Source organism: Xenopus laevis, chromosome 9_10L, assembly GCF_017654675.1.
Source record: "Xenopus laevis strain J_2021 chromosome 9_10L, Xenopus_laevis_v10.1, whole genome shotgun sequence".
Taxonomy (NCBI): Eukaryota; Metazoa; Chordata; class Amphibia; order Anura; family Pipidae; genus Xenopus; species Xenopus laevis.
In genome coordinates, this window is record NC_054387.1 from 89,496,917 (window position 1) to 89,509,498 (window position 12,582).

General features: G+C 36.3%; 1 protein-coding gene across 3 annotated transcripts in view; it reads right to left on the bottom strand.

The window, feature by feature from the left end:
- Positions 1 to 312: 312 nt before the first annotated feature.
- nbeal1.L (neurobeachin like 1 L homeolog) overlaps positions 313 to 12,582 on the bottom strand; it is a 98,171-nt gene continuing 85,901 nt past the window's right edge. For all 3 annotated transcript variants that reach the window (XM_018236161.2, XM_018236162.2, XM_018236160.2), the window contains 8 exons: positions 12,378 to 12,487; positions 11,600 to 11,772; positions 10,798 to 10,892; positions 8,951 to 9,058; positions 8,137 to 8,295; positions 5,780 to 5,928; positions 4,512 to 4,647; positions 313 to 4,109 (listed from right to left, as the gene is read on the bottom strand). In XM_018236161.2, coding sequence (XP_018091650.1) covers positions 4,011 to 4,109; positions 4,512 to 4,647; positions 5,780 to 5,928; positions 8,137 to 8,295; positions 8,951 to 9,058; positions 10,798 to 10,892; positions 11,600 to 11,772; positions 12,378 to 12,487 — 1,029 coding nt within the window. In that variant the 3' untranslated portion in view covers positions 313 to 4,010. The remainder of the gene's footprint in view (positions 4,110 to 4,511; positions 4,648 to 5,779; positions 5,929 to 8,136; positions 8,296 to 8,950; positions 9,059 to 10,797; positions 10,893 to 11,599; positions 11,773 to 12,377; positions 12,488 to 12,582) is intronic.

Below are 12,582 nucleotides of genomic sequence, written 5' to 3' on the forward strand. Positions count from 1 at the left end.
TATTATTACAGGTATGGGATCCGTTATCCAGAAATCCTTTACCTGTAAAGCTCTGAATAAAAGAAAGGCCGTCTCCCATAGACTATTTTTCCAAATATTCCAGATTTTTAAAATTATTTCCTTTTTCTCTGTAATAATAAAACAGTAGCTTGTACTTGATCCAAACTAAGATATAATTAATCCTTATTGGAAGCAAAACCAGACTACTGGGTTTATTTAACATTTACATGATTTTCTAGTAGACAATGTATGAAGATCCAAATTACAGAAAGATCCATTATCCGGAAAACCCCAGGTCCCAAGCATTCTGTATAACAGGTCCAATACCTTTATTATTATTGACATTTGCAGTTGTGAACCTCTGATGTCCCGGCTGAAACATCACACATTAATGCACACAACTGCTAAAGGCCTATTTTATTGTGAAATATAATTTTACTTCCAATGTAAAATAATGTTCTCACTCCTTTGTCTACAACTTGTCAGCACTTATGGACTTTGGAAGACACTGGGCTTATGTTTTTAGTGTTAACGTTATGGTTGCTATTAGTTACTAGACAAGTAGCAAACCATTTATTGTGACCCCACTATTAAGTCATTTCATGAGTTCAGCTCCACATAACCAGCAAATAAAAAACAAGCAACAGCCCTCCTTACAGTATACAATTTGTAGCTCATTTTATGCAAATATATATTTATTACTCTGAAGATTCCAAGTTTTGCGATAAAAAATGATAGCTTATTGCTCCCCGATATACACGACCCAACTATGCACATAAATAAATCTAAATTCATTTATAAATTACTCTAATAAAAGAAGGACAAAAACAAGGCAAGCCTAGTTTATAATGTTTAAAATTATCCACTGCCTTTCTAAAACTAAAATAGCATCAGAATGTTAGTGCCTATGAACATTAGTCAGTATAGTAGTGTGCCCAAGTTTTATAGACTTATAGTAAAATGTAAAAATAATCTAAATATTTTCTATAAAGTATATTATGTTTATAAGGCGTACTTACTTTCCCTTTATCCCCCTAAGTGTTCAGTAAAACTTATAAGCATAGGAGCTTTGACCTGCCTTATATATGAACACTTAAATACAACAGGAGAAAAAGTTAACATACAGTTTGCTTCGAGTACAAATAAAAAAAAGATCAATCATATTAAAAGGAATTATGGCATTTAAGGCATAATTGGATTTCACTAAGAACATTTACGCTAAGCATCATGTACCCTTGTTTTACTCAACAGCTGCACACAAGCTTAGTTTTATTTAAAACCTATACTGGCCAGTGGAATGTACCTATACTGGCGAGCGGAATGTACCTTTCAGAGAAATAAGGCACAAAAAAATCCTTAAATATATCACTCAAAATAATGACATTCTTATACAGGTTATTGTGGAGGCCACATGTTAGGCAAGGTTGTTAGGTATGTAAAGATTAATAACAAGCACTGCTAATATTCTGCAAAAGGATTGCACACTATCAAATAAAACCCTTTTTTTAGGGAGAACATTGCATAATAAGTAGATTGAGTGTTAAAAGTTTTACAATTTAAGGGTATCTCCCCCAAATTTTTCTTGCATAATAAAAGTAAAATGTAATCTCAGCAACTTTAATATACATATATAATAAATTAAAAAAAAGTTACATTATAACTTCCAGAGATCTTGCAATGCAATAGACCCCTATCAAGTAAGCTTTTAAAATGGAACACAATGTGTAAAATTTTGGTAAAGCTGTATTAATATTACCCCAAGCGTAAGAATATTGCTCAGACTGAATGGTGTGTCAATGACTGAGCTAGCTCACCATCCTAATTAAAAGGACTATTACACATCTCAACGTAACAACCTTAAATTCATAGCCTATTTTCTGCTACAAAAACAAGCTGAAACCACACTGGAAACAACAAATGGTAAGACATAGCGGGGAGTGGAATTTTGCAAATTTTCCAAGCCTATAATTAAGGGAATTTGTTCCCGAAACGCGTAAGGCCATTTATGCAATAAATCTGCCTCTTTTACCGGAGTGCCGTCCTTTTCGCTTGGGTATTATATGTTGGCAGTGGGGATGCTGCGGACTGAGCACCCGGAAAAATAGGGAGCAACCAATGCGGTGGTGAGTTTGGAAGCGGTCTTAACTGTTTTTTTGCGAATTTTGCAAATACACATGCAGAGTGACAATCCTGGATGCTCAAGGTTGGCTGACCTAGGCACAGAAGGGCTAAGCTTTGCTTCCTGCAAAATTCTGTACTCCAGCTACAGGTGGCTATATATATATATATATATATATATATATATATATATATATATATATATATATATCTCGAGATATGCTGCCAATTTGTCCGCTTTTATGCAGCCCGAGATGGGCATAGATCCACATGTTTGGCAACCTCACAAAACAAGCGTCTCTTTATAGGAGAAGGAAAGGCTGTATTTACTTGGGGGTGCTAAAAGTTAGGCACCCCAAGTGATTATATATTTACTTACCTCACACCCCGGCCGGTGCTCCCATAAGCAGAAAACTGCACCGGCCCGGGGGTTCTTGTAGTGAGCACCACAGAGTAATTGTCTTCTGGCTTCTTCTTTCTTTGCGCGGGTGTGCATGCGCAGTAGCACGAAATGGCAAACTTGTATGTGCCTGTCCCAGGAAATTTGAAGAAAGAAGAATAAGGAGGACTATTGCTCTGTGGTGCTCGCTGGAACCCCCGGATCGGTGCAGTTTTTATCTGATAGGAGCACCGGCCCAGGGTGTGAGGTAAGTAAATATAATCACTTGGGGTGCCTAACTTTTGGCACCCCCAAGCAAATACAGCCTTTTCTTCTACTTTAATGTTATAGTTAGTGAGGCTGGTTATTTCTCAGGGAAAAGGTGATTCTATACAGCTATAATTAATTCAGTGATTTAAACTTTTTTAATAATGCACGGTAAAAAATAATGTTGGTAAAACGTGATACAGAAGTGCACCGCTGTCAATGTTTATAAATTCATGAGTAACTGCATAACACTGCTACATAAAATTTAAAGTATGCATATTACAGTATGCCTCTACAATAAAAAGTCTCACAATACAAATATTCCAGTTATCCTTCTGATGCCAAACGCATGCCCTTTGCACTTGGCATTGTATATGCCAAGTCTCATGGTGTATTGTCTTTTGTCACAAAAAAAGCAGGGAGGAGGACAAACAAGGAAACATCAGAATAACCAATAAAGGCTTTGGATGGGGGCTATTGTGCATGTAAATCACTTAAGCAGCTTTGTGCGTAAAATAGACAACAATTACAGTAACTTGGCACTTGTTCCTTTAAATATCATCATTGGCCTTCAAGAAAAACCAAACTGATTTTCCACACTCATTTTTTGCATGGAAAAAAAATTACATACTGCAGCTCTGTAATAGTCAATAAGTCTAGGCAGAACACTGACCGGGGGACATTTTTTTTTTTTTTGTAAGATTGTGTTGTTATGCAACAATTAATTAATATAGTGCTGTATCATAATGCATTGAAGTGTACACCACAGCTTCTTATTTCTTAAGTTATGGTTAGACTTGCCTAGGTATTCGGGGTTATATATTACGGATGCTTATATCTCTATATGATTTACAACATTAAACAAATGTTATATTGGTTCCCTAAAGAGCATGGAACTCATGAAATGTTATTTAAAATATACAGTTTGCAAATAAAGGTAAAGTAAAAAAAGAGTGCAAAAAATTTTTTTGCAGTTATACTTTGACTGGGTACTTTTCTTCCTGCTGCAAAGTCTGGTAATAAGTATTGATTTGTAAAGCAGTGCCTGGAAAAAAGCAGCATTTTGCCTAAAAAAAGCACACGGATTGTCTAAGCAGGTTTTCTTCCATTTATAACTGAGAATTGGTAGTCTACACCGACATTCACCTGCTCTGTTATGGTATGTCTGTAAGAATAAATTAGTAATATCTCATATAAAATACAGAGACTCATTTCTAGAACACGTGTGGTAATTGGAATGGGATTATTAGGTTCCTTGTGTGTTATATTCAGTCACACCGGATGATATCTGGCTGAGCCTCCTGCTGGATCCCCACAGTTTTCTGGAAATCTGACCTGATCTTGCCTGTTAAAGATAAATCATAGGTAAGAAAAATGGAAAATCTGCATAACAACACTAGATAGCATATTGACAAATACAGATAAAATACATGAAATGTTTCCATTTAAGGGTTAGAGGTGGGTTAGAATCAATTATATTAATAATAAATAACGTATAGACCCATTTGTTAAACAAAGAATATATGAATACATTATCTTGGCTTGAGTATAAGAATACATTATCTTGTCTTGTCTTCCACTCCTTTCTCTTTTTGATTTTTTTTTTTTAAATCCTTCATTCACCTATGTCTGGAGAAGAATATCCACTGAGATAATAGTGGATAACCAGAATTCGTTTTTAATGCCCACTGTCTTTCCTTTACTCTCCCTATAACATTTGAACATAAATATCAGATGCAATGCTTACTTCTGTTGGCTTGCCAACGCCCACAACAATCAGTTTACCATCTTCCAGGCCAACAAGGATGTGGCTGTTTTCTTTGGTCACAGAAACACAGTGGATGGGAACTCGCATTGCCAATGGAGCGAGGCTGAGATTCAAGCTGGGATTGAGAAACGGGAATAGCAGAAAGTCACTTTTTACAGTACTAAATGCTGAGTATGTATGTGTATGTTGATTACAAAATGCAACACTGTGCCCAGCTAAAGAAACATTTCCCTGACCCACTAACTGAGTCACAGAAAGAGTCACAGAAAAGAATTAGTAGTGAAGGTAGATAATGTCAGGATGAAAGCAGATCAAATTCCAAATTTCAAATTCACATAAAACACTTATGTTTAAATGCTGGTATACATACTCTCAGACCTGGCTTCCTGTCAGGAGAGGACCACGTTCACTTGTGAATATGGTCCTTACCTGATATTCAGGCAGTTGGCAATGGCTCATACACAGGCAGGTAAGCTGCCGACTCACCCTGAAGGGGCCCAATTGCCAGCTGATATCTGCCCTGTTCGGCGAGGTTTAAATAATTGTTCCATCTGTGTCTTAAAACATCATCTCCACCATTCTCTATGAATGTTGAACTATTAAGCAAATCCACTAGTGTGTGTCATAGTTACAGGGCAGAATAAAAACATTTTTTAGAAGGTGGCTCGTGAGATTAAGGGGCAGATTTATTAACGGTCGAATTGAAAATTAGAATTTTTTTATGTCAAAACTGTCAAATTTGACTAGGGAATTATCCAAACTCAATTTGAGTTTTTTTAAAAATTCAAATTCAAGTTTCGAGATTTATCATACTCTTGCCCTTTAAGAATTCGAATTTGACTATTTGCCCACCTAAAACCTGCCAAATTACTGTCAATGGGAGAGATCGAGGGATCAATTTGGCGATGTTTGTAGCCTTCCTGACATTTGAGTTTTTTTCGGAGAAAAAACTCCAATCGAGGTTTGTATAATTCAAATCGAATCCGATTTTAGTCATAGTTTTAACAATTCGATTTTCTTAATAAATTTCCCCCAACCGAATTTCAAATGCAATTGAATTTAAGGACGTTTAAAAAAACCTCACATGAATTCAAATTCGACCCTTGATAAATGTGCCTCAAGAGAAATGGACAAGCATAACATTTTTCTTTTATAACAATGTCTGTTTGAATAATGGCCTTTCCCTAATTAGGAAAGCTCTTAAAAGTAAAGACAATCAAAATACAATACAACCATTGAACACATACCTGTAGAGATCTCTTATAGACAGAAATCCTTGCCTGCTTCCTAACACAATGTTCTCTGAAATGATGCACATGTCAGTCACTTGCTCCTTTAGAGGTTCAGAAACGATGTACTTTCCATTCATACTGTAAAGATGCAGTGCATTCTTGTTCTGGAATGATACAATACAGAAGTCTAAACTACTGTTCACTGTAACATACTGTACAATGTAAGAATATTTGGTGGGGCAGAAAAAAAGCCCAATTTTACTGAGCTCAACCCTTTTCCTCACACAGCTTTTTCTTACCCCAAGGAAGATAAAAACATTCCATCTAAATTATGTCTCACAAAGGAAAAAATCCCAACTCCAATCCGAATGCCAATCCAATATGGTGAATAAGACAGTCCTTGGATTAATCATTTATGATATATTAATATGAGTAACCCATGGTGTAAAAAAGTATCCAAGCCTGGAAGCATTTTTTTCTGCCAGTATATCAAATCCAAAAACCCAATCCATACAAAAAAGGCCAGAAGTCGATCTGCCTTGTTATGTAAAAAACAGGGTGAAAAGAGTCAGAATTAAGAAAGCAATGTGTGGAGTATTGAGCATAGAGAATCCATAGGAATATGCGATAACATCAACACTGATGGGTTTATTGATCTTTTATCTAAAAATTGATATGGAAGCATTTATTAAATACCTGGGATTCTCTATTTCTCTTGCTATACCGTATATACTCGAGTATAAGCCGATCTGAGTATAAGCCGAGGTACCTAATTTTACCTACGAAAACTGGGAAAACTTATTGACTCTAGTATAAGCCTAGACACAACTACAGCCCTGTCTCCCAGCAGCGCACCTTCCGCCAAAGAGACTCCCCCAGCGATCGACCGGACTTCTTTGCAAAGTTGATGGTGACAGAGAATTGTGCAGAGAGTGCTGTGTGTCATAAAACCATCACTGATCTTTCGTATAACCAACAGATGGCGCTGTGTGATATTGCCATCACTGTTAATCCTTTATTCAACCAACAGATGGCGCTGTGTGATATTGCAGTTACTGTTATTCTTTGATATAACCAACAGATGGCGCTGTGTGATATTGCAGTCACTGTTATTCTTTGATACAACCAACAGATGGCGCTGTGTGATATTGCAGTCACTGTTATTCTTTGATACAACCAACAGATGGCGCTGTGTGATATTGCAGTTACTGTTATTCTTTGATACAACCAACAGATGGCGCTGTGTGATATTGCAGTCACTGTTATTCTTTGATACAACCAACAGATGGCGCTGTGTGATATTGCAGTTACTGTTATTCTTTGATACAACCAACAGATGGCGCTGTGTGATATTGCAGTCACTGTTATTCTTTGATACAACCAACAGATGGCGCTGTGTGATATTGCAGTCACTGTTATTCTTTGATATAACCAACAGAGGGCGCACTGTTATTCTTTCATAAAACCAACAGAGGGCATTGTGGGATATTGCAGTCTCTCCCCAAGTGTACTGTTGGTATAGGAATGATTAAAAGTGACTGCAATCTCGGCTGCTGCCCGCTGACCCGAGTATAAGCCGAGGTAGACTTTTTCAGCACATTTTGGATGCTGAAAAACTCGGCTTATACTCGAGTATATACGGTAATTACAAATGAACGAGCAGTAACATGATTATGGATTCCACTGCTCCATCAGCCAAACACTTCAGGACATATTTGTCAAATTTTGTCAGAGTGCACATAATCCTACAGAAATGAAGAGAGCTGTGGAGTTCTCCTGACAAACTGTCTGCTCACCCTTGAAAGAAGAAGGAAAGCTATTGCTATTCAGTGAGCGTGCCTATTTCAGTTTAAAATAAAGAAATAAACAGCAAATTAAACAGAATTGTTCTTATTATTAAGTTTAATTATATAGCACCTTTATTATATCGCTTTATCTATATAGCACCCACAGATCATACTGCAATTTTACAGGGATTATATATTATTCACATCTGACGCTGCTCCATCGCATGCAGAAATGGAGAGAACATACAAACACATTGCCCTGGCTGAACCTAGGACCCCGCAATTTAATAAGTTGACATGTTTACGTTGCAAGATGATACTAAAAACTGAAAGCTCACGCATCTCACAGGCCATTTCATGGAGTCTAACCTATCAGGACAGCCATTAGTACTACTGCTGTGTAACTACTGCTCCATGGGATCAGGTGAAAAAATTCTAACCTAATCAGTGATACCCCCATTTTGATTTATATATATATATAGTGTTGCAAAACATGTGTAATACTGTACTTGCTTTAGTTCTCAGTAACTGCCTTTAGGCAGTAGCATTTTTGCATATTTAATTAAAATTTAAACATTTGCGTACCTTAATACTCTTCCCTTCAATACTGCTGTGGATTACTATATGTCCATCCAAAGACATTGCCAGATTTGGAATAGTCATGATCAGAGAGCTATCACTTGGAGGTTTCAGTGTTCTCACATACTGGCCTCTTCGAATTGTATGAATAATAACTGTTCCATCCTAGACAGAGCAGAGAAAGATTAGCAATTTTTTTTATCTACATTGAGAAATTGACATTTTTTTTTTACACATCAGACCATTGATTCTAAAATACTGTAAAACATATAAATCCATATATTAGTCAAATTTCTTAGGAAAAAGTACCTTGGTGATTTCAGAAATGATACAGGAGTTTTAACTGATTAAAGTTGCCATGAAATGAAACATACATTTTTATTTTTGCTTTTAAACTACAATCAGATAATGTTTATTATCATGACATGTCTAAATATCCTAAACAATCTTCAAGGTTTAATACTATACAATAGTAGTGAGGTGGTCATGCCATAAATGTTTTAGGAACACATTCTTGTTATGGGTGCATCAGACATAAGTATTGTGTTTATGTTTGGTCTACAATCTTTTCACCATTATACAGAAAGGCCCTGCAGTTCCCACACGTTCCCCCTCTCGTGTGAGTAAAACATTCACAACTTCTATGTGCAGGCATAATTACATTATGACTGCACATAGGAAGAATATACACTACAACCCAACTCTAAATGTGCTAGTTGTCTCTTACTAACTATGTTGAGATGGCATTTACTAATACTTTGTACAATATCAGGGAAGGTTACTAGCTTGTGAATAATAAATAAATAAACCAGAGACTTACTCTAGCCCCAGACACTGCTGTATCCAACTCTGTGCTAATGCAGACACTGGTTATTTCATCTGTGTGTCCGTAGAGAATTTGTAGAGGTTTAGAAGACAAGTCTCCACCCTGAAAAGAAGAAAGACATTTCAACCACAGATTTAAATCATTTAAGGGAGAAATAAACCCTAAAAATGAATATGGCTAAAAATGCCATATTTTCTATATAATGACTTTAATGCACCAGCCTAAAGTTTCAGTTTCTCAATAGCAGCAATGATCCAGGATTTCAAATCTGTCACAGGGGTGTCACCATCTTGGAAAGTATCTGTGACACTAACATTCTCAGTGGGCTCTGAGCAGCTGTTGAGAAGCGAAGCTTAGGGGTTGTAGCAAATTATCAAGCAGAAAATTAAGTTTGCCTGTAATATAAACTGATGCGAGAGGGCAGATTATTAAACTCTGATGCTAATTGCACTGGTTTCTGTGCTGCCATATAGTAATAATATATTTTGAGTCGGTCCCTTAGCTCAAGTGACAGCAGCACAGAGCATGTGCAGTGAATCAGCAGAAAAGAAGATGGGAGCTACTGGGGCATCTTTGGAGACACAGATCTTTACTACTAATGGGCTGTGGTTGCCTTGGGCTTGTACAGAAGTCCAAAACATAATGTACAACATTTCTAGTCCACGTCTACAGTTAAGCTTTAGTTTTTCTTTTAAATCTTATATTTTACATAGAAAATAGCATGTATGAGTATGGTTGTATACTCTAATAATATGATCATCTTTCCCAGGCTCTAGAAATAAAGACAGGCAGAGCTCATCATAAGTTTAGGTTGTTAGAGCCACTCTTATAAGGGACTATTTATTAAGCTATGTAAAATGGTTTATGCCAGAAAATGATGCAAAAGTAATGATTTTATTTTACAACACTTGAATGCCAAAGATTAGGTCATTATTGTAATGGTGTAATCCATTCAAATAAATGGGAAAAATTCAAGTGACCAGTAAATCGGAATCATTTTGCATACCATAAGTGATTGGAATATCAAACATCACTTTACCATGGTGAACAAAATGAAAGAAAAGGGGAAACCCCTGCAATCCAAACCACAGCACTAAGGGACCTGGAGCCTGGCATTCTAAAAAAATAACAACCTGAGGGGAAAGCTTGGGATCACAAACTCATTGTAGCTTCTGACACATTAAAGGTCTGCATCTGGTTAAAAAGAACTGATTGACCAAAACTTTTCTGCTGCTCATTTATTATGAAAGGACATGGTAATCGTTTGTTGTACGGTTGTGGGAATAGCTGCTGTGGGGCTGGTTGGATAGGGAGGTATGTAAATGTGTGTGTGTTGGTGTGTCTGGGTCATCCCAATTAAACGCAGGTCTCTAGATAAGATATTGTACACATCAATGATCAATTATCTCTGAGGCCTAAAGAGCTGAGGAGTTCAATGGAAGCTAGAATGAATTTCTCTAAATTACACTTACCTGTAAGTGCAGGCAGAACGGATTTTAGGTTCATACAGACTAACTGTATAGCAAGCAAGGGGGAGCCCAAGTCAGGCAATAAAGCATAAATTGTACAAGCTACAGAACCTGATCATATCACTGTGTATTACATTTCATCTAATTCACAAGCTTTTCCTTTATAAATTTGCTAACCGAGAGATCAACCTCCTTGCATCTTTTTTTATATTTTCGTTTTGACAAATTTGTGTACTCTTTACTCTGTATAAAGATGGTATATGGCATATTGGCCCCACTTTATATTAAACAATGCCCAATGAAGGGTCATTTTACAATCTTTATTAATAACAAGTAGTTATTGCGTAAGTTCAAAGTAAATGCATTACTCACTTGCTGTCCTATTTGCCAGATCATGCATGTTGTGTCCTGAGAGCCAGAAATGAGGTGTATACCACACAAATCAGTGGATAAACAGGTAACAATATCTACAAATAATAAAAAATATATTTTTTTTAAAGTTAGTCTTGGTTAAGTAGTAGAAATGCTTCCTTCCATATCTTCATGTGATTACACAATTCAATTAGCAAGAATACAACCCATTCCCTGCAGGAGTGCAATATGCAGGTGCATTATTTGTGTGCTAGTAATCTAATCCTGTGAAGACCAAACATGGAGGAGCTTCAATTTCCCTGTTGGACCTGTTTAAGAAACACCATAGAAAAATATAGACAAAAGAATTATGTATCACAAGCCCTATTCATTCTCATGTTGGACAAGGAGGTATACTTTTCTCTTAAAATTATTCTTAATCCTTTAAAGCCTTGTGGATTTACTGGTAATATTTCTTGCTTCTGGTAGTAGCAGAATGGAAAGACATCCAATACCCCTGCCATGCTTATAAAATTCACCCACTGAGTCAATAATTAATGCAAGGTTTTATATTTGTTACAAAGTGTTTCTACACTTCCACTGTGTTAAAGTTTATGTTTACCAGTAGACTGCTGGCCTAAACATTTTAAAGAGCAAATAACATCAAAAGAGAAACATCTCCATATAAAAAAATCAATATTGGATGGCAACATATACTTATTTGGAAACCCTTTGTTTCTGGCTCTTGAGCGAGACATAAACAACATTAAAAACTATGTATAAGAGACACGAGCAAGGACAGTGAATATATGGTGTTACTCACCCATGTGCCTGATGTGCTGGCTGATCACTCTTCCCTTGGTGAGTGATGTGACTCGAATACTGTTGTCCCAGTGACCACCGCTGAAGAGTACTTTCCCATCATGTGACACCACAAATAATTTTGAGGTAATTTCAAGTCCAGGGGCAAAGGGGCCAGACACAAGGCGCTGGGTCCTGAAGAAGAAATGTACAATTATAATACCAAAATCATCCTCTATTACTCCAGGTAAACTGTAAATACACGTGGACATGTAAATTCATTTATATATCAAGTATATATTGTAGCTTACTACTGTTTGAAACTAATAACAAATATAACTGTTAAATGCGGTCCTGCTCTTACTAGTAGCAGAGCCACTGTCCATCTGTCCATTTTTCACAGCTAATATGTCAGTTCAAAAGAATTTACAGTTTTCTGAGTTATATGTCCCTGGGAGCACATTTAACCCTGCATGAGCAGCAAATAACCACCAAAGGTGCTAAACATACCTTATAGCATCCAAGTTACTCTGGTTCTAATAAAATGTACATTTTTGTTTTTGTGATCCAGGGTTCAGGTTATAATAGTGTATACCTGCTTAGGACTTGAGGAAAAATAATTTCCTAATTCAAAAATAGTGATTTTTTTTTATTTTTGGAAACTAAAAATGAATATGCTAAAAAAAACAAAAAACTGAACACATAATATATGAAAGTTATGTTAAAAAAGCCTCCTAAAGATTCCTTCAATTATAAAAATGATAATCACGGTACTCTGGAGTCTTTGCAGTTTAACTCACTTTGGATTAGTCACAGTTTGATCCTTTGAGAATGTGAAATAATTTGAGATAGTCCTGTCATAAGGAAGCCAGCCATGTGTACCAATGATTAGAGTCTGACTTACTGTCACCTACAAAAAAAAAAAAAAAAAAAAAAAAGAGTGGGTACAGATATAGTAACATATTGGTGTTTCAGTCATTCAGCCATAGTTCCAAGAATATCTAG